We start from the raw sequence: 21,276 nt of genomic DNA on the forward strand, positions 1-21,276 counted from the left end.
TTTCTATTTCAGTAAAAAATACCATAAACAATGTTAAAAGATAAGACTAGGAGAAAATCTTTGCAATTCAAATAGCTGACAAAAGATTAGGGCACAGCAAATAGAGAGAGAGAACTTTAAAAAATCAATAAGAAGAAGACCAAATGCAATAGAAAAAAAAATCATCAAGGAATGTGAACAGGCAATTCATAGAAGTGAAACCCAAATCGTCAATAGCGTATGAAAAGGTGCTTAACCTCTCTAGAGGAAAATGCAAAATGTAAAATTGGATTGCTTTTCATACATACGAGAATGGCAAAATTTAAAAATCTGATAATGCTAAACAAATATTGGCAAGGATGTGAAGAAAAGACACTCTCATACTCCGCTGATGGAAAAATAAGTTGACACAATAATCATGGAAAGCAATTTGCCAATATTTTGCAGCATGGAATAAGTGTGTACCCTACAATATAGTAATTCAATTTCTGGACATATATCTAGAGAAACACTTATACATATACACAGGAAAGTTGCTTTAAGGACGGTCACTGCTTTATTGTTTGCAATCGTAAAATATTGGAAACAACCATCAATAGTGGAATGTGTAAGTTAATAGTGGACTATTTAATGATACAAAACTAGTTGTATGGAAACCAATTTGACAACAAATTTCATATTAAAAAAAGAAAACTATAAAACATTGATTAAAGAAATTGAAGATGACAAATAAAAAGATAAAACAAAAACAAACAAACAAATGAAAAAACCCAAAACTACTCAACAGTTAAAATGGATGGACTAGATCCATGAGCAGGAACATAGATAAATCTTAAAAACACAATACTGAATCCAAAAAGAAATTCCAGGATATGTTATGTATATAACAATTTCAGGAAGACAAACCAAAAATCCAATAGAAAAACTCATCAAAGGATTTCCCAACACTATGTGCATGCATGGGATGGATACATACCAGCGTTAGAACAGTCACAGCATATTAATGGTGGCCTTGAGAGAAAGGGATTGGATGGGGTGTAAAGGGGATGTCAGCTGTATTTACATTTTATCTCTTTTTTTTAAATATTTATTCATTTTTGTCAGACAGAGAGAGAGAGAGACAGTGTGAGCAGGGGAGGGGCGAGAGAGAGGGAGACACAGAATCGGAAGCAGGCTCCAGGCTCCAAGCTGGCAGCACAGAGCCCGACGCGGGGCTCGAACCCATAAACCATGAGATCATGACCTGAGCCGAGTCGGACGCTCAACGGACTGAGCCACCCAGGCGCCCCCCATTTTATCTCTTTTTTAAAGATCTCAATTAAAAATAGTAACTGGGAGGTGAAGAGGTGGTGGAAACAGTGAGTGTAATCTACTTTTTAAAAAAGTTCCAGGGGCGCCCAGGTGGCTCAGTCGGTTAAGCGTCCGACTTCGATTTAGGTCATAATCTCACAGTTCCTGAGTTCGAGCCTGGGTCGGGCTCTGTGCTGACTGCTCAGAGCCTGGAGCCTGTTTCAGATTCTGTGTCTCCCTCTCTCTCTGACCCTCCCCTGTTCATGCTCTGTCTCTCTCTGTCTCAAAAATAAATAAAAAAACATTAAAAAAATTTTTTTAAAAAGTTCCAATGGAAAAAGGAGGAAGAAAGATTGGATGATGATTTGAGGAGGCCCCTCCCAACATTTTTATTATAAAAAATATTTATTTATTTATTTATTTATTTATTTATTTATTTATTTAGTAAAAAAAAATTAATGTTTATTTACTTTTGAGAGAAAGAGAGAGAAAGAGAGCATGAGGGGGGAAGGGACAGAGAGAGAGGGAGATAGAATCCGAAGCAGGCTCCAGGCTCCGAGCTGTCAGCACAGAGTCCAATGCGGGGCTTGAACTTAGGAACTCTGAGATCATGACCTGAGTGGAAGCTGGATGCTTAATCAACCGAGCCACACGGACGCCCCTATTATGACAAATTTTTAAACATACAGATGAGTTGAAAGAACTGTACAGTGAACATCTATGTACTCACCATGTACATTGTACAAAGAGAATTTTGCTATATTTGGTTTATCATGTATCTCTCTCTCCCTCCACCAGCCCATCTTATTTTGGGGATGCATTTCGAGGAAAATTGCAATATTAGTGCAGTTCGTTTTTGGGGAGCTTTTTGGTTAGATGGGAGAGATTAACATGTAAATTGAAGAAAGGAGGCAGTGTTGAAAAAGCATGGTTGCACCACGTGGTGACTCAGTCAGTTAAGTGTCCGACTTCGGCTCAGGTCGTGATCTTGGGGTTTGTGAGTTCAAGCCCCACGTCAGGCTCTCTGTTGACAGCTCACAGCCTGGAGCCTGCTTTGGATTCTGTGTTTCCCTGTCCCTTCCCCCCCCCCCCCCCCCCACCGCCGTACTCAGTCTGTCTCTTTCTCAAAAATAAATAAACATTAAAAAAAATTTTTAGGGGCGCCTGGGTGGCTCAGTCGGTTAAGCGTCCGGCTCATGTCACGATCTTGTGGTTTGTGGATTCGAGCCCCACGTCAGGCTGTGCTGACAGCTCAGAGCCTGGAGCCTGCTTCTGATTCTGCGTCTCCCTCTCTCTGCCCGTCCCCAGCTCCCACTCTGTTTCTGTCTCTCTCAAAAATAAAATTAAAAACCTCAAAAAAAATTTTTTTTAAAGAAATAAAAAGTGTGGTTGACAGAAAAAATAGAGAAAACAATCGCTTAAGCCCTGAAATTGGTGAGAGAGTTTGGCTTTTGAAAAAGATGAGAGACTGCTGATCCTCTGGCCGAAAAGAAAAGATGGTGGTGGGGTGGGGATTTTGAAGGATTTCTTGCTCAGTGGCCTCCATTTTTCTCCTTTAAAGGGGAGACAGAAACATTTGTTGGGAACGAGAGCTGGGTGTTGACTAGGTCTTGCAGAGAGAGACAAAGCTCGGGTGTATTTACTAAACAGAACGGGGGTGACCACAGACAAGCTAAGGGATCGACAGAGTCTGAGGGCTCAGTTGAGCTTGAATCTGTAGCATGTGTAGGGTGCAAGGGAATGGAAGAGATTGGTGTGAGTACTTTGGATGCCAATCATTAGTCCCAGGCAGGACTTGGGACTAAGACAGTCAAGGAATAAAACAAAGAGATTGACAGATTTGAATTCTCACAAAATGGAGAAATGGCCCCTTTGCTGATTCACAAACTTAGAAAGAAACCTTGTTGTAACTAGACTTGTCGCTATCATCTCAGACAGAGACATAGCTCCGAAAACATGACTTATGGCCTCTCCTGTTGCAGCTGTCACCACATCTCTGTGGGTTTTTTTATTTTATTTTATTTTTAAGTAATCTCCACACCCAATGTGAGGCTCGAACCCATAACCCCAAGATCAAGAGTTGCATGCTGTACTAACTGAGCCAGTCATGTGCCCCACATCTCTCACAGAACCTGTATCTAAACGGGGCAGAAAAAAAACCATGCACCAAAGTATAATACTTGAAGCCCATCTCTCTCTAATCCCCATAATCCTTAGTCACCGGTTGAAAGGAAAATGTTTCTAGTCACCTATCCTCTCATTTACCCTTCTCCCCTTGATGGTTTAGAACTTTCTAACTTCTCCAGCTTATTGCTATGAAGCCCCTTTCTCATCTCTTGTGTGTATTGCTATAAACCTCTTCATGACCCTTTCCACTGAGCCATCAGGGACCATTATTCTACTGTAAATAAAATACATTCTTTTTTTTTTAAATTAATTAATTAATTTTTTCAACATTTATTTATTTTTGGGACAGAGAAAGACAGAGCATGAACGGGGGAGGGGCAGAGAGAGAAGGAGACACAGAATCGGAAACAGGCTCCAGGCTCTGAGCCATCAGCCCAGAGCCCGACGCGGGGCTCGAACTCACGGACCGTTAGATTGTGACCTGGCTGAAGTCGGACGCTTAACCGACTGCGCCACCCAGGCGCCCCTGACATACATTCTTAATATTTCTTTCTTCTTGGAAGTTTACTCTCCACTTCTTGCCTTGAATGAAGGAGTCTTCTTCAAAGCTAGGATGTACCCTGAAAATTCCCCTAGTTGGGGCTGTTTTTTCTCAAGAGGCAGCAGTTGGCATTTGGCTGGCCTCCCAATGCTACTTCCAGACCATCATTCTTTGACTGCCTTGTAAAAGCTCATCCTTCTCTTAAGGATGAGCTCTACCCTCTCCCAATTCCTGCCGCTAACCAACCTCCTGGTTGTTTCCTTTCATCCCCCAAAGCTTTTTTTTGCTTGCTTTTTTTTTTTTTTGAGATTTTATTTTTAAGTAATCTCTACACCCAACATGGGGTTTGAACTCACAACCTCAAGATCGAGTGTCACGTGCTCTGCCGACTGAGCCAGCCAGGCGCCCCTCATTCCCCAAAGCTTTTGAGGCTAAACTTACAGTTGTCCTCTTTATCTCACTTCCTACCACCATCCTAAGAGTTCAGTATCTTAGCTTCCTATTTTTGTACCTCCTTAACCCTAGTGATCTTGTCCTCCGCTGTACTTGAGTTATCTACTTCCCGGGACCACCTTCCATATTATGTCATCACTCAGACATCGCACCTCAGCAATCTTGAATTCCCAAAGCCCACTTTCTGACTACTAGCTTCTAAACTTCTAGATCCTGCCTAGTTGTCCTGCTAAGGATGTCCTGTTAGGGGCCAATGGGAAAGTGACAAAAACAAAACAAAACAAAACAAAACAAAAACAAAACAAAACAAAACTTTCCATATTTCTTATTCTTAATACTAGCAATCAACCCTGACGAATAATGGCGAGACATTCAGAAGCTATGATAGTCATCTTTATCCATATTGAGATGATGGGCAACTAGGAATATATTTTGGATTTATTTGTCTTTGCTCACAAGAGTCTTAAATAGGCTCTGGCGATTGTAACTGATGTGTTGGCACCTTGATTATACCAGAGGCAAAATGAAAATGGGCAAGTGTAACCTCTACATGTTGATCAATTACAATATTGCTCTCAGGGTAGTATGAGGACAGTGGAATCACTTTAAAAAATCTCTCCTCTAGAATCATTTGGCCTTTTTTTTTTTTTTTTAATTGCATCTTTTGAGGACTCTTTAGAACCACAAAGCTAAGGAAGTGATCATTTTCTTTGGCTAGGGTGAAGTCACTTAGTGTTTCTATAGTTACTAGAGACACACAAAAATTGATTTGCTAAAGATTACCCCCTTCATAGATTGTGTTAGTTAATAGATAGTTGTACTGTGTATTCTAGACAGGGCCAGATTACTCAAAAGATGTGGTGTTTAGAACACTGGCAGACGTAGGAACACACAGAAAACACGTACAGCATTTTTAAGAGTTTGGTATTTGCCATCTCTAAAACAAGTTCTGTAGTGGTCATCACTGAAAAATAAATCAAGATTTTGTTGCTCTTTCTAACATTTTGTAAAAAAGTTTTTTTAATTACATGGGGTGAGGTGGGCACCTGATTATTTTCAGTGCTTAGGACCTCTAAAGGTTTTAATTAGGCCCTGATGTCAGACGCCCTTGTGGGTTCCATCTGAGTGTTTTTATTCTTTTTGCATTCTTGTGTTTGCCAAGAAGAAATGACTGATGGAGGTCTGTTTGTCTCTGGTCTGTTCAACTGCTTTCCCAAATGATATTGTCATTGGTTGGTACAAACAGTGACCTTATTTTCAGAGACATGGGTCAGGTATAAAAAAGCACTCACAAAACTCAGGACGATTCCTAAGCTTTTCTTGGTACTGATGAATGCCTAAGATCAGACAATTTCTAATTTATACCACCATCAAATATTGCTGGAGGAGAGTCAGTATTCCTTATGTTCTCTACATCACCCTCAGTTTCCCCATTTAAAATATTCTTTCTACCTGACCTGTTTCCAAACAATTCATGCCATAGCTTGTTTTTTTAAATCCAACTTCTTTGTACCCAAAATGCCATGAAACAAATAGCAGTCACCCAAGTACTTGAGGCTTGCTGTCCTATGCTCTTGAACAAAGACAATAAGAAAGTGGAGAAATAGTTCCTTTTAAATACAGACCTCTTCTAGGGAATAGGGAATCCATTTCCTTTATTGCATTAGCTTCTGTTTAAGACTCAGGATGCAGGATGCTCTCTTGATGAGGGACAGACAAGGTTGAAAAGGGGAACATAGTGAGCAATGAGGAACAGCTGAGAGCTACAAAGATAGGGCTGTGCTCATGTATAAATAGAAATGTTGCTGCTACCCTGATGAATCAGACCAGATGTTTCTCTGATGTCTCTGTTTGGTCCTTTGGTTTAGAAAAAAAAAAAGTATAATTTTGCTAAAATTATATGTGGGGCCAGGAATATGGCACAAATGCTTTAAGCTTAAATAATACGTAAAAGAATAAAATTACTTTGCTGAGAAAAACATTATCAACAAGAAAATTATCCATTCAGAGAAGGACAGAGGAGAGCAGGAAGCAAACGATCTGTTGTTGGGGTTGATGCGTTGGGATTCAGGAGCTCTGCATTCTGACCCTTTCTCTGTCACTAGTTGTGTGACCTTGGGCAAGCCATGTCATACTCCTGGGTCTGGGTATGTTTATTTTTTTTAATGAGGGCAGGAGGGGAGAATGGGGGTTGCATGGCTGGGTTCACTGAATTGATTTATTTGATTTTACTTTATTTAAAAAAATGTTTTTCCATTATTTTTGAGAGAGAGAGAGAGAGAGAGGGAGAGAGAGAGAGAGAGAGAGAGGGAGCGTGCGTGCACTCACACGTGAGAGCGGGGGAGGGGCAGAGAAAGATGTAGACAGAGAATCCCAAGTAGGCTCAGCAAGGTCCGCACAGAGCCCCATGAAGGGGCTTGAACTCACAAACTGTGAGATCATGACCTGAGCCGAAATCAAGAGTTGGATGCTCAACCAACAGAGCCACCCAGGTGCCCCAAATTGATTTTTTAAAGTGTCTTTTGCCCCAAACATTTATGAATCCAGCCAGGTTTTCTTTTTCAGTTTAATTTCTTGCTTCCTGGCTTCTGGTTTCATTGAGGGGTTGATATGTGAAAGACACTGTGGGGGATGAACATGAATAATGCAAGCCCTCTGCCCTCTAGATGCTTATGACCTAACAGCAGATATTAGAGTTGCACAGAGGACTCTACCACAATATATACATGAGTGGTGCCAGCAGACAGACAGGAACAAATGCCATGGGAACTCAGAGGGGCAGAGATCATTGCCAGGTTGGAGGATAGGAAATGACTTGCTGGAGGAGGACACTGGCATTTACTTGGCAGGGGGAAGGGGAGCTTGAAGGTTGGCAAGTTTTTAGCCGGCAGAGATAGAGGAAAGGACATTACTGATACAAGAAACAAGGAGAAGCAAGGAACAAGGAAAGTGCTGAATGTATTTGGGGGAATCCTGGGACATTTGTGCTGGCTGGATGCAGGCAATGGGTCAGGAAGCAATGGTGACTTGGGACTATTTGGTAGGCCCTTTTAACCTCGGTAGAACATACATTTTACTTAACAGGTAGCAGGGAGCTGTTTTTTTGAACTTGGATATGACCTGGTCTGCACTGTGCTTTAGGATAATTCCCTTACTGCAGAATACAGGATAAACTGGAGGTAGAAAGGCCTCGGGGGAAGGAGGACAGCTAAAAAGCTAATGCTTCTAGCATGGTGAAAGCTAACCAGGCCTGAGCCAGAATGGTCACTAGGAATGGAAAGCAGGGGTTGGATTTATGCTAGCTAGGGTGGAGGAGAAGATTCAAAGGTAACTCCATGTTTAAGCAAGTCTGAGGTAGAACCTACTAGTTCCACTGACACGAAAAGGAAATTCAAGGGCTCCTGGGTGGCTCAGTCGGTTAAGTTTCGGACTTCCGCTCAGGTCATAGTCTCACAGTTTACGAGTTTGAGCCCTTTCTCAGGCTCTCTGCTGTCAGCACGGAGCCTGCTTCAGATCCTCTGTCCCCCTGTCTCTCAGTACCTCCCCGGTTCATGCTCTTTCTCTCTCAAAAATAAATAAACGTTAGGAAAAAAAAAAAAAAAAGGAAAGTCAAGAAGGGAAGGGTGTTTGGGCAGGGGAAAGAGGGGCAGAGTTCACTTTCCATGCGCTGAGTCTGAAGTACAGGAAGCATATCTTGGTGGAGGTATCCAACATTTAGAAACTCCTGACTGGACCTCAGTCCTGTGGATGGGGCTGGGGGTGGATGTGTTAAAGTCCACATTATCCAAGTGTGAGTTGAAACCACAGAAGTGAATAAATAGATCAACAGGGAATTGCAGACTGATGCAGGAGCAAGACAGACAAGGATCTTGACAAATGTCTAAATTCTTCCCTTATGATGAACTGGGCATGGTCGGTGTTACAGAGTATAATCAGAAGAGCGCTGCCTCATTGTGTCCAAGGGGAAAGAGAATATTGAAAGGGAGCAGCTGGTGAACCACACTTTAAATGCTGCATTACTGCTTGGGGGATTAGCTGCTTAGAAGTGGTGTCTAGAGAGTCTAAAAGGGACTGACTACAATAGTTAAGAGCACGTGTGATGAGGGAACCCCTTATATGTGTGTGTTTTCTGACAGGTGAGCAGAGGAGAAAATTGGACACATACTTAGTCCTCAGTTTGTGATAGCCAAGATTCCAAATCCTCATCTCTCAATACAGGCATCTTTTGAAAATTCACATTATGTGACTTTGCTGTTACGAAAGATCTTAGTACCTGTTTTCACTAACCCAAAGAAATCCAAAGAGGATTTTCACTGTATGAAAAAAGGCGAACAGAAAAATAACGTTCAGTGTTTGCAGTGAGAGCCCATTAAACAGACAGCGGGCATCCTGACCAGTGAGAGTAGCGCCCCCACACTCCTTCCCCTGAAACTACACTCTGCATCTCAGCATCAAGCCACCATAGCTTTGAACTGTGTCTGTGAGCATCTATGCTTATCTTGATTTATTTTGTGCCTCCGTTAGCAAGAGGGGCTCTAAGGTATCAGAAAAGCCTAAAATAGGTTATTTTTTAGGTCTGGGAATGCTCAAAAAAATTTCCCATATAGGGGCCCCTGGGTGGCTCAGTCGGTTAAGCATCTGACTTCGGCTCAGGTCATGATCTCATGGTTCGTGAGTTCGAGCCCCGCATCAAGCTCTACACTAACAGTGTGGAGCCTGCTTGGGATTCTCTCTCTCTCTCCCTCCCTCTCTCTCTCTGCCCCTACCCCACTCGTGCTCTCTCTCTCTCAAAATAAATAAACTGAAAAAAATTTCCATATAAATTAATGGTATGTGCTTCATTGCTTTATGTCATTTCAGTTTAGGAAAGCTTTCACAGGTATGCTCTACATTAGGATAGAGAGAGGAAACCTGGATTGGGAATGTGTTCTCAGAAACCAAGGCCTCTTTCTTTTGAAAATCTCAGCCTATTACTTGGGGGAATTTATTAGTTTTTCTCCTTTGCAGTTCCCCAGTTTTTAGTTCCCACTTGTCCTGGGGCTTGGGTTTGATTCTTGGAGTTGAATTCCAACGACAATAAATATGTAGATCACCTCTGAGAGCTTAGTGTCTGAAACTCTAGAGGGAGGAAAGGAGGAGGGGGCAGTGCAGGCTGGGAAATGAGACTTTAGCTCTATTGTAGTTCACACACAAAGGCCTGTTTGCAAACTACAATGTAAACTAAGACTTTATCAGCCAAGGATTTATGTTCACATTAAGATCTGGGATTACACCAGGGAGATACCACTGGTATAAATCTAAGTAGGATTAACTGCTTTCCTGCTATGCAAATTAGTTTGTCACTTGTGGTTGTTTTTTCTTCAATAATTTTCTTAAGTGATAATAGTCTGCAAAAACCATGGGATATTTGCTTTTGGCTCCACAACTGTTAGTACAACTCTACCCACCAAAGGGTGGGAAAATAACAAAAACCTTAAGGAATCCAGATCCATTAATGAATTAAAAATTTAGGAGACTAGTAACATAACCAGCTATGTTACTTTTAGGCAGGTTGCTTAATAGAATTCTATGTTTCAGTTTTTTTCATTGACTAAATGGAGATTTAAAAAATATTGGTTCTGCTTATCTCACAGGCCTATTGTTCAGGTTGCGAAGTATTTTCTCTTTAAGTTATAAACATTAGATAAATTCCAGACATACTATTACTTAGGCAATTAGATAATCACTGCGGCTAGTCTGGGGTCAGGATGGGGAGGGTGAAGCAGGGACTGGGATTTGTAGAGTCTAGAAGAAGTAGGATTACTGAGGGGGCAGAAGCTTTTTCTTCAGCTCAACAATGGATGACGCCACCAAGAGAATAAGATGGGGGGAGGGGGGAACTGTGAATGTTTCATACACCACTCCTAATGCTGCTTTGAGATAATTTCTTGGCTAAATAAATTCCTTACATATTGACTGATAAAGAGTGCTCAAATTTGTACACCTGATGCCCATTATCCACTTACTCTCTGACTTGTTAGCATGACTTCAGCAGTAATTTAGTATAAATAAAAATGCTCTAGCTCTGTTTAGTGCTGGGCCCTGTAATCTCCTAGCTTCAATACCTTCCCATGTCCACTCGAGACTGAAGAATACAATGATTTAGACTTGCAAATCCGACTGTGGAGTCAGTATGAAATCAGGGTTTTGGATAGTGGAAATGGTCCCTCCAATACATCACCAAAGCATGCATCAGCAAATTTAATCACAAAAGGTTCTTGAGGGAACAAAGTTGAAATGAGCAGTATCATTGCAGACCTATTTGTAGTGGTGGTTGATTTGCCAGCTAACCTGGCTGTTCCTCAGTTTCCTCAACCATTAAAGGAGAGGCAGAATGAGCTTATCTCGAAGGTCACTTCCGGCTTTGAAATACTATTTCCCTAAACAGTTTGGAGAAAATTACAAAATGCATCCTCATAGCTCTTGATAAGCCCAAACAACATACCAGGATACCACAAGACCAGAAAACAAAAATATCCCGTTGTAGACCAGTCTTTGTGCAAAGTAGGAAGAAATGGGAGGGAAAATGCCCTCTCACAATGTGTTAAAAAACAACAACAACAAAAAACATATACTTGTGGAACTCCTGCTCCATTTTGAGCAGCATGTTCAAGAAACATTGTTGGAGACCTACTAGGTGCGAGGCACTGGTTAAGTTGTTAGTTTTCGATTTAAAAATTATTACTATTGGGGCGCCTGGGTGGCGCAGTCGGTTAAGCGTCCGACTTCAGCCAGGTCACGATCTCGCGGCCCGTGAGTTCGAGCCCCGCGTCAGGCTCTGGGCTGATGGCTCAGGGCCTGGAGCCTGTTTCCGATTCTGTGTCTCCCTCTCTCTCTGCCCCTCCCCCGTTCATGCTCTGTCTCTCTCTGTCCCAAAAATAAATAAAAACGTTGAAAAAAAATTAAAAAAAATTATTACTACTTTGCCAGCAATCTCTTTAACCTGAACCAGTGAATACCGCCTTGGGTGGGCAGAAAATTAAAGCCAAGGTCAAAGGAGACGGTCTCCAAACAGACCAAAAATAAAACGCATGTGACATCATTAGAAGGGGGGGGGGGAGAAAGCCAACATATTGCACAAAGATCAAAGGCAACAAAAGAGAAGCATGTTTGGTTAATACTGGGCTTTTGAGCATTTCTTGTGAGGCCCGTCCATCCATCCACACCACACTTCTTAACCCTGCTGTTCTAAACTGATGACAAGTCCAGCTTCGGCGCGGACAGGGCGCAGAGCGCGGATCCCACAATCCAGACCCCGTTGCCAAGTCTCGTCTCTGGGAAGGAAGGAGGCGTTCCCCCAGCGGCAACTGTAAAATAAAGCAGCCTCTCTAATCTCTTCCTCCAGTAAGAAAGAAATGTCGGTCCAAATAAATGAATACAGAAACAACTACGCGAAGGGAAAGGGGTGGGAAGAGGGGAAGGGAAGCTCTTTTCCTCGCTTTTTAAATTTCCCGCACCCCTCTTCTTCCCCGCCTCCCCGCGCCGTCCCCACTTTCCGCGGCAGCTGGCGGGACCCGCAACGCGCGCAGCCGGGCGGCCGGGCGCAGAGAGGGTCTTCGGCAAGAAGGCGGGACCGGCCGGATGAATAGCTCGGTGTCCGATTTTTCCTGCCTTCGGTGGCGGTTCCTCCTCCGCTTCGTTACTCGATTGCACACGCGGCCGGGCCCTCGGCCCTCGATTGCTCCGGCCTATCACCCTGGGATGCCGCCTGCCGCCGCCACCGCCGCGGCTGCCGGGCTTGTGGGATCGGTGGCGGAGCCGGAGCCGGAGCCGCGGCGCGAGCCGTGGCCTGAGAGTTAGGGGGCGGGCCGGCTCATTCCTGGGGTGGGGGCCGAGGACTGGCGGGCGAGAACCCGGGCCACCGCCCCCCTTCCCCGAGGGAGCGGACCCTCCGAGCCTCTGAGGCGGCGGCGGCGGCGGCGGGAGCCGGTCAGAGGGGGCGGCCCCTGGCGGCGACGCCCCCAGCCCTGCCCTGCCCGGCCCCACTGCATCCCCAGCCCTAGCGCGGTCTGGCCGCGAGAGACGCCGGCGAGGGCTGAGCGAGGCGGCTCCGCGGGGGCAGGCGGGCGAGCCGCCCCTCCCGGGTCCTTCCACGTCCCCTCCCGGGAGGGACCCACACCTGAGCCCGGACCCACCCCCGGCCGGGGCCACGCTGGATCCGCCTCCCGGCCTGGGTCCCGCCCGCTGGCTGCAGGTGGGCTGCAGCGCCCGAGCCGCGGGCAGTGGGCGGCGGGGAAGGAGGTGAGCCGCGTCGGTGCCGGCTGCCGCTCGGGTGCTTGCCCCCCGCCGCTGCGCTCTCTTCCTCCCCTTCCCGCAGGCAGGGCGCGGAGCCGCGCGCCCGCCCCGCCGCCGCCTTGTCCCTCCGGGGCACCATGGAGCTCTCCCCGTCGTCCGGAGGAGCCGCGGAGGCGCTGTCCTGGCCGGAGATGTTCCCCGGGCTGGAGTCCGACTCGCCGCTGCCTCCGGAGGAGCTGGAAGCGGTTGTCCCAGTCGGCGGGGCCGTGGCTGGAGGCATGTTGGATCGGATCCTGCTGGAGTCCGTGTGCCAGCAACAGAGCTGGGTCCGGGTGTACGGTAAGGACCGCAGGCCACCCTAGAGGCTGGTGTTTCTTGCCTTTGCTCGCGCTGAAATTCATCCCTAGGCTCCAGTCCTGGCCTCAGTCCCCATCCATCGTGGGTCAGTCTCGCACATCCCTTTTTTGTTGCGGCGTGCGTTTCTAACAAGTTTCTCCAGACTGGCACTCGGGAGAGAGGTGTCCTTTCAGGACGGTCTATGGACCTTTCTCAGGCACCTGCAGGGGGTTTAAGGTGGAGTTGGGCTATGCAGACTCAGTTCTCAGGTGGTAACTTCAAGGGAACTGTCAACCGAAGTCTGATGGAACACACCGTGGAAACAAGTGAACAGAGTTTCATGTCTGTTTCTTGAGGGGGGCAAGGCTGGAAGCCAAGATCCCATGAAATAGCTTAGCAGTGGATAAGAAAATAAAATAGAATAACCAAAAAATATTTATTGGGTGGGAACAGACTCATTCATCTCTAACCTCTTTCTGAACCTCACTCGCCCAAAGGCAACCACTTAGTCCAAGGGGTGTGGATTGTGTCAGATTGCACTATTGTTTCGGATTCTCTTTGTAAAGTGACTGGGTTGCTACTCAGCAAGTTAAAAGTGATGAACACACTAAAACTTTCCCTCTCTGCATTCCTAGTAACCACCTCGTTAATTAAAACTGAATGATGAGATTCTATTAGGGGGAGCCTTGTGGCGGCATCAAAACCAAGCTGGCTTTGAAAACTCAGAGCCCAAGGATTTATAGCCTGGTGATATTCAGGACTCGGCTGTGCCTTTCCAAAATCTTGAAATGTCAAGATGTTTATCACTTAGCTCACGTGAACACAAGACGTTAGTAATGTGGCTGAATGCAAGAGGGCAAATTTGAAGCACCTGGAGTCAAACACAGCGTTAAGATGTTACCCTCCAGTCGCGTGCATCTGCACCTGTAGTGATCAAGTACATTACGCTTTTGTTTCTTCATCCTTCTGAAGAGGATATGTGTTTACTACTCAGGAGTGATCCAGACTTAGAAGTTATCTCTGTGGATAGTTCAGTTCGTTTCAAGACTTCAAGTCCATCCCTATCAGAAAGATCGCAGAACTAGGAGTCCAGAATTTGAGTTCTGTTCTTGATTCTGCCACTAAGTGGCTATGAGATTTGAGGTAGATAAGGTTACTTTTTTTTTTTAACCTCTGATTCTTCATCTGTAAAAGGGGTGAAGTGGATTAAATAATCTCTTAATGGCCCTTTTAGTCCTAAGAATCTTGGAGCTCTTATAACCAATTCTTGAGGATTTATGTATGGGCCACTTTATATTTTGTATGATGTTTATAAGTGGTTTTTGATGTTATTCTAAGTAACTGAAAGAATTAAAGCAAAGAAGCAGGAGATGATGCAAGGTCACCCAGTTCATTCTCAGCAGATTAAAAACTTTAGTACCTGATTTTCCATCCACCTGCTGATCCCACTTATCCGATAGTTTGTAACAAAGGTTGTGTTGATGAGGATCTGAAGATGAGCTGGAGTTCGAGTATATTGTAGTTACACCATTTTCCCATTCTATCCTTTTCTATCCTTACTTCTTTGGCACATTGGTTTTTATGTAAAATTAGAGTTAGGGCCACGTTACTGCAAGAATATGTGTATATGATAATTTAGTATTTCGGTGTCTAAAACTATTCTGTCTGGATATTCTAGACCTAGCACGAATTACTGTACTTTGCATGTATCCCATAAGAATATGTGCATGTTTTTGTTATCCTTTTAAAGGGGTAGATTTGTGAGGGTGTGTGTGTATACATATATACGTGTATGTATGTGTGTATGTGTATTCTTAAGTATGTGTATACAAACATATTCTCTTCTCACACACATATGTACTGGGCATTTCAGTGTCAACTTGCAGACTTTCCACTGCATTGTAACATTTTTGTCTTTCCTATCGATTAACTAGAGGTTGTTTTTATTTTGATTTTTTTTAATGTTTATTTATTTTTGAGAGAGACAGAGACAGAATGTAAGTGGGTTGGGGCAGAGAGAGAGAGAGAGGCAGGCACAGAATCTGAAGCAGGCTCCAGGGCTCCGAGCTGTCAGCACAGAGCCTGACGCGGGGCTCGAACTCACGAGCTGTGAGATCATGACCTGAGCCGAAGTCGGACGCTCAACCGACTGAGCCACCCAGGCGCCCCTAGAGGTTGTTTTTATTTACTGTTTAGTACTACTATCCCTCCCTTAAGGCAGCTCATCCTGGATAGTACTTTGTTGTCTTGAGTTTGATATAAATATCCCAAAAGTATCGGAATGATTCTTGGCTTTTCTGTGTCCTTAGCTAGTTTTTAAGTTGTCTGTTGCATAACTTTGAAAAGCTTTGAAGTGAAAATAATAGCATGTAGAAAATCGACTTGGAAAACACTAGTTCATTTTGTTTTGTTTACTTGTTTGTCTTACGTGTTCAAAATCCTGATTGTTTTGGAGCATTTGCGTTCTTCTACACAATTTAAGGAGATGAATGAGTTTGGTCTGATGTTTTTAAAAGAAATTCAGAAACCGGGAATCCAGTCTAGAGTATACAACTGGGGATTGAGAACTGGGGTTTTCAATCTGTCTTTGCCACAAATTGGTTGTCTAACTTTGGGTAAGTAATTTTAACTTCGTGGCTCTAGGTTTCTACATAAAATGTAGAATCTGGAGTAATTGGTATCTGTGGTCCATTTTAGCCTTACAGTTGTCTGATTCTGTGGCCTGCCCTATTATTTTACCTACAACTTGGCCTACCAATTCCAGTCTGACTCTTGGGGACAGGCATCAAGAAAGCCCTTAATAAGTTTAAATCATGATTGTCACGGGCTTCTGGGGAGCACTTTTATCAAAAGGTCAATGAACTTAGTTTTGTAAAGCAGGAATGTTGAGGGCAGATGTATATTTGTTTGAAGTGTTTGGCAAGATAGGAAGGTGGGGAATGGGGTCTTGCTCAGGTGTAGCTCATCTAGTTTTGAGCCCTAACCTGAAATAGCCATGTGGATTTTAAAAGTGCAAAGTAAGGAAGGAGCTGTATTAAGTGCTCTTGGCTTCTGGCTATGGTTCACATCCTCTATAGTATACTTATGTTTGAAATCAATATGCAAACAAACAAACAAATGGCAGTAACAGTCCCCCCTCCCCGCCACCACCTAATGCCTTAACAGAAACTTTTGAAAACAATATTTTATTAGTTTGCCTCATGAAATTTGAAGACTAGGCACTGTTTTAAGTTTGCTGTTGACTGTTTTGTTAATGATACGTCTATTTGGAGTTTTGTGTATTGCCAGGATTGGAAAACTTTGTCTGGAATATGTCAGAGCCTTATAATAGGTAGATGTATATTTAGCACACAAATGCATGTCTTTGAGACATAACTAAGAGAACATATTTATGCTGCCCTATCCTTCATTTCCTTTTAGTTATAAAATGTTTCATTTGTTTATTATAGTATTATAATAAATTGTGCCCATGCCCTGTCAAGACTATAAAATGTTTGACACCAGGAAGTCTGTCGAGTTTGTCTTTGTATTCCTATCTTGCCAGCCCCTTCATTGTCACTGTGTCTAGCAGATTGGTACCTTGCTCATAGTCAGTGTCTGTTGAATGACGATCCATCTGTCCTATGACCATCCATATCCCAACCTGACTGACTGACTGTTATGGGTGGCAGAGTAGCTTAAACAAAGGCATGCCACAAACAGCTAAATATGGATGCAGAATCCAAGAGCATCAAATGCAGAACATTTTTCAGATATTTATAGCCTCAAAGCAAAGTCAATTGGCTGAAAAAGCACAGCAGCCTAGCAAAAGGAAACGGGAGCGGCAAAGCCAGCCTCCCTGTCTGTGCTTTCTGGTAAACAATGAGAACATTAAAATTAACTACTTTACCATGAATGGATGGCGAGTGCAGGTCACTGGGAGCAACTGAAGATACCAGTCTCCAGTAGTACATGCATTGGAGCTTTACCCCCATCACCACAACAGGTCTGCAAGTGTACGTACAGATGCGCTCTCCGATAACTAGAGGGAAAATACAGTTACCACACTAAAGTGCTCACCAAGAAACCATAGTTTTGATGTTAATAGTATAAGCAGGACTATCTAACGTATTCACTTAATAGAATGAATAATAGCAATATCATTGCTTACCATTAAGCTAGTATGTAGCTCATTATTTATTGATGACTGATAGGGATCTGCTGGAGATTTTCTAAAGGCTTGTACTATTTCAGCAAGCAGAAGAAGAGAGACTTAATCATACTGCATCCTATCCCGTATAATTCTAGAAATGTGACAATGAGAATTTGGCAGGAATTTCTCACGGACTAGATAGGAGTTGAGGGGGGAGGCAGAAGTTTTCCCTGTTTATAGTAAATAATTTTGCTTATGTTTCATGAATGAAGACAAAGGATGAGATATGTTTCATTGCATTTTTAGAGAATATGTCTGTCTTTGCTTTAAACATTGCAACCCGTTAACAAGTCCAGGAAGTTGTTTCATTTTGGTCCAGTATGAATTAGATGTGACCAACTCACTGGTTTTATACAGAATGTTCTCAACATAATTAACTTTGAATATTCTCAGTGAATCACTTATTCTTACATGTCTTAACTATGTACCCCCTGCATGATTCTGTGTTGTATTAATGTGTGGATGAATGAATTTGTTCAACCAAGTTTTGTATGCTGTAGCTAATTGATTGTTTGAATAAAATCAGTGAATGTGTACCCAATACATCCCCAAACATGTTCATGTTACTTAAGTGTTCTAATTTCCTCAAATACTGTAAATTGAAGTTTTATAATTATAAATATTTTACCAATTCTTGGGATTTTAAGTTTGAGTTCAATACTTAGGATGTGGTATTAGCTTTGAATGTTGACACATTAATTTACCATGATTTCCAAATAAATTTTATGTACATTAGGAGTAGAAAATTGTTCATTGAAGTAAGAGAGAATGATCAAGAATGCTTAGGCATATACTGTTTATGCTTCTCCCTTTTTTCCTTTGAGAGAAAACTTGTAAATCTCACTTAAATTGTATATTCTGTCTGGGGCACCTGGGTGGCTCAGTTGGTTGAGCGTCCAACTTTGGCTCAAGTCATGATCTCACAGTTTGTGGGTTTGAGCCCTGTGTTGGGCTCTGTCCTGACAGCTCAGAGCCTGGAGCCTGCTTCAGATTCTGTGTCTCCCTCTCTCTCTGCCCCTCCCCTGCTTGCATTCCATCACTCTTTCTCAGAAATAAACATTAAAAAAATTAAAAAAATAAAATAAATTGTATATTCTGTTAATATTTACAGACATGGACAATTTCCTTTATTGTAGCTTAGTACTTTTCTACTCTCTGTCATGTTGGTTTATTGGTATTTCATTTTCAAAGAATGACAGTATTTTTGAAGAATAGAACTATATACATTTATAATCTCTTTTCCATAACCATTTGTACTACAGTGTTTCAAAATTCACAAAAATTTTTTTGATTTTAGAAAATATGGTGTACATATAATGACATAAACCCCTTAATTGAGTCTGTAGCAGTATCCAGGAATCAGTCATGTTAATACCTCTGTAGTTAAGTAAGTAAAAATCCACACTAAGTATGGTATAAGACTATAAATAGTGTTATGTAGGGTGAAGGTCACATTTTACTGCTGAACAAATTATGAAGAAAGCGTTTTCAGAGCTTTTTGGATTTAGGAATTATGGGTATGGAGTTGAGGATATGTGTACGTTTTCTGACAAATAATACAAAGTTCTAGAATGCACCTGTTTGGGAATAGTTCACTTACTATTTTTTTTTGAGAATCGTTATAAGGATTGCCTTTATCTTTTCTACATCATAAAATTCAGCACATACACTTTAAAAAATGATGTACCATTGTGTCTCATGTTGAATGAAATAAATTGATTTGCTAAGAAAAAAAGGAATTCACATGACAGAGCAAGTTTTACTGAGATTCCTAAGGAAGTGGTGGCAAGGCAGTGGTTTCTAATGCTTTCTTTCATTAGAAAGAAGGATGAGGTAAGTTGAACCCGAGGATTTATGTAATTGTTCTTTGCAGTTGCTCTCTTCAGTAGCACAGAGTGATTTGATCACCTTTTAAAGTAGGTGAACCACAAAAAAAACATTCAACTAATGCCTGAGTTAATCCAGAAAAAATTTAGTTGTCTGTTCCCTGTCCCTCCCTATTGGAATAACTTTTAAGTAACTAGAGAGGTGTTTGGTCTTGTAAACCAGGAGGAGGAGTTGGAAGTGTGCTGAGGGCACTACTGAAATTCCTTCACCTTGTGTTGGCAGAGGGATAATTGCTCTCTGATGTTTGTAAAGACACCTTTCTTCCCAAAGGCTATCAAGTGCTTCGCAAGACCTATAGGTAGAGAACGCTTTACAAATCTAATGTAGCTTATTTTCTAATGATAAGGTAGCCATCAAGAAATATCCACTATGAAGGTGGCAGAGGAAAAGATGTGCAGTTGGTAGTGTTAGTGAGTCTACTGTAAACAAAAATAAAAACTGAATCCTTGAAGGCATGACAGAACTTCCTTTGCTAGGTCGTGCTGCACAGCTTAGCATCTTCCTTATCTCTACAGCAGGGTTCCGATGTTAGGAGTCTGAGTTTTGCCTTCCCTGACCAAGTGTTGGTGACATTAATTAGTTGCCCAAGTGTCCTTTGCTCCTAAGAATCCAGTTTAGATCCTGATTGCATTCTTATTCCTCCATAATTTGTCTTCAACGTTGCTCATGTTCCCATCGTGTCATTTTCAGTAGGATTTCTAAAAGTCCCTCTTAACCGACTCCTGAGTCTAAAAAATTGGTAATACTTGCAGTTAGTGTTTGGGAGAGCAAAATGTTTAACATAAGGCAAGAGAACAAAATTCAAAAGAATAGTGTGGGAAGTTAAAAAGAAACTTGAAAGTTGATAGTCCTAAATATTTTTCAAAACAATCCTTTAGGTTACCTCATTAAGGAAACTGGCTCAGGAAGTTTAGCTTATTCCCAAAATTGGAGACAAATTCCACAGTTTGTCAGGATTAGAACTCTAACCTCAGATTCCTCAGCCTCTTGTTTTAGCTTCTAGATCTTACTGCTTTCCCTTAGGGAGATGGCCTTTCAAAGCTGAAGGTCAGGAAAACTCGACAGTGAGAAATACCAGATTGTTAGTTTCACAGTCTTTAAGGGAAATGCTGGAAGTACCATTACCTAGGTAACAGAAAACAAAAATGGACAAAACATTCAGAAAGTAGGAGGATGAGAATAATCTCATAGTGATTGTTAGAGGTAGAGCAGAGGAATGCTTAGATATGTTTCATCTCTAAATTTTTTGTCCATAAATTCTTTAAACTTTTTTTTTTTTTTTTTAATTAGGCTCCATACATACCCAATGTGGGGCTTGAACTCACAATCCTAAGATCAAGAGTTGGATACTCTACTGACTAAGCCAGCTAGGTGCCCCATCCATAAAGTCTTTATTTTGCAGTTGCAAGTAATGTTTTAAGGAAATTTGAATGTTTCATTTATGATACTTAGAACCCTGGGTAATACCTAATAACTTTATACCTTTTAATTTCTGATCTCTCTGATTCATATCATTAAAAATTTAATACCTTTTTTCTTATTATGAATATAATAGTGCTTAATGTAAAGAATTTGAGTTGTAGGAAAATGCAAAGAAAATTAAAGTTACCTGTAGTTATACCTTTTAGAGATAACTGTTCTTTTAATATTCTGTTGTATTTTATCCCAGTCTTTTCTGTGTAAAAATGTACTTTTTAAAATATGTTTGGTATCATATTGCATATATTTTTTTAATATTTATTTTTAAATTTTTGTTTTGAGAGAGAGAGAGAGAGAGAGAGAGAATGAGTGGGGGAAGAGCAGAGAGGGAGACACAGAAGGCTCCAGGCCCTGAGCTGTTAGCACAGAACTCAACACGGGCCTTGAACCCATAAACCACGAGATCATGACCTGAGCCAAAGTAGGATGCTTAACTGAGCCACCCAGGAGCCCCACATATATATTTTTTAGAGTTTATTTATTTATTTTGGGAGAGAGAGAACAAGCAGGGGAGGGGCAGAGAGAAAGGGAGAGAGAGAATCCCAAGCAGGCTCTGCACTGTCAGTGCAAAGCACCATGTGGACTTCGAACCCACTACCTGAGTCAAAATCAGGAGTCCCATGCTTAATCGATTGAGCCACCCAGGCGCCCCTCATGTCGCGTATATTGTAAATCTTGCCTCTTTTCTAACTGTAATTTCTTAGGTTTTTGAAAATGT

General features: G+C 42.3%; 1 protein-coding gene and 1 long non-coding RNA gene across 11 annotated transcripts in view; one reads left to right on the forward strand and one right to left on the reverse strand.

Moving 5' to 3' along the window:
* Positions 1-21,276, reverse strand: part of LOC109495596 — a 69,788-nt gene that overhangs the window by 16,014 nt on the left and 32,498 nt on the right. For 4 of the 8 annotated variants that reach the window (XR_006591594.1, XR_006591592.1, XR_006591589.1 and 1 more), the window contains exons 3-4: positions 19,963-20,204; positions 16,890-17,021 (exon numbers count right to left, since the gene is read on the reverse strand). The exons of 1 other annotated variant lie outside the window; for it this stretch is intronic. This is a non-coding gene — a long non-coding RNA (uncharacterized LOC109495596). The remainder of the gene's footprint in view (positions 1-16,889; positions 17,022-19,962; positions 20,205-21,276) is intronic. 3 more of the 8 variants (XR_006591595.1, XR_006591590.1, XR_006591591.1) reach the window with 2 other exon arrangements.
* Positions 12,652-21,276, forward strand: part of RASAL2 (RAS protein activator like 2) — a 362,968-nt gene continuing 354,343 nt past the window's right edge. For all 3 annotated transcript variants that reach the window (XM_045048593.1, XM_003999225.6, XM_003999226.6), the window contains exon 1: positions 12,652-13,003. In XM_045048593.1, the coding sequence (XP_044904528.1) occupies positions 12,802-13,003 (202 nt within the window). In that variant the 5' untranslated portion in view covers positions 12,652-12,801. The remainder of the gene's footprint in view (positions 13,004-21,276) is intronic.

This window comes from Felis catus, chromosome F1, assembly GCF_018350175.1.
Source record: "Felis catus isolate Fca126 chromosome F1, F.catus_Fca126_mat1.0, whole genome shotgun sequence".
In the NCBI taxonomy this organism is placed as follows: Eukaryota; Metazoa; Chordata; class Mammalia; order Carnivora; family Felidae; genus Felis; species Felis catus.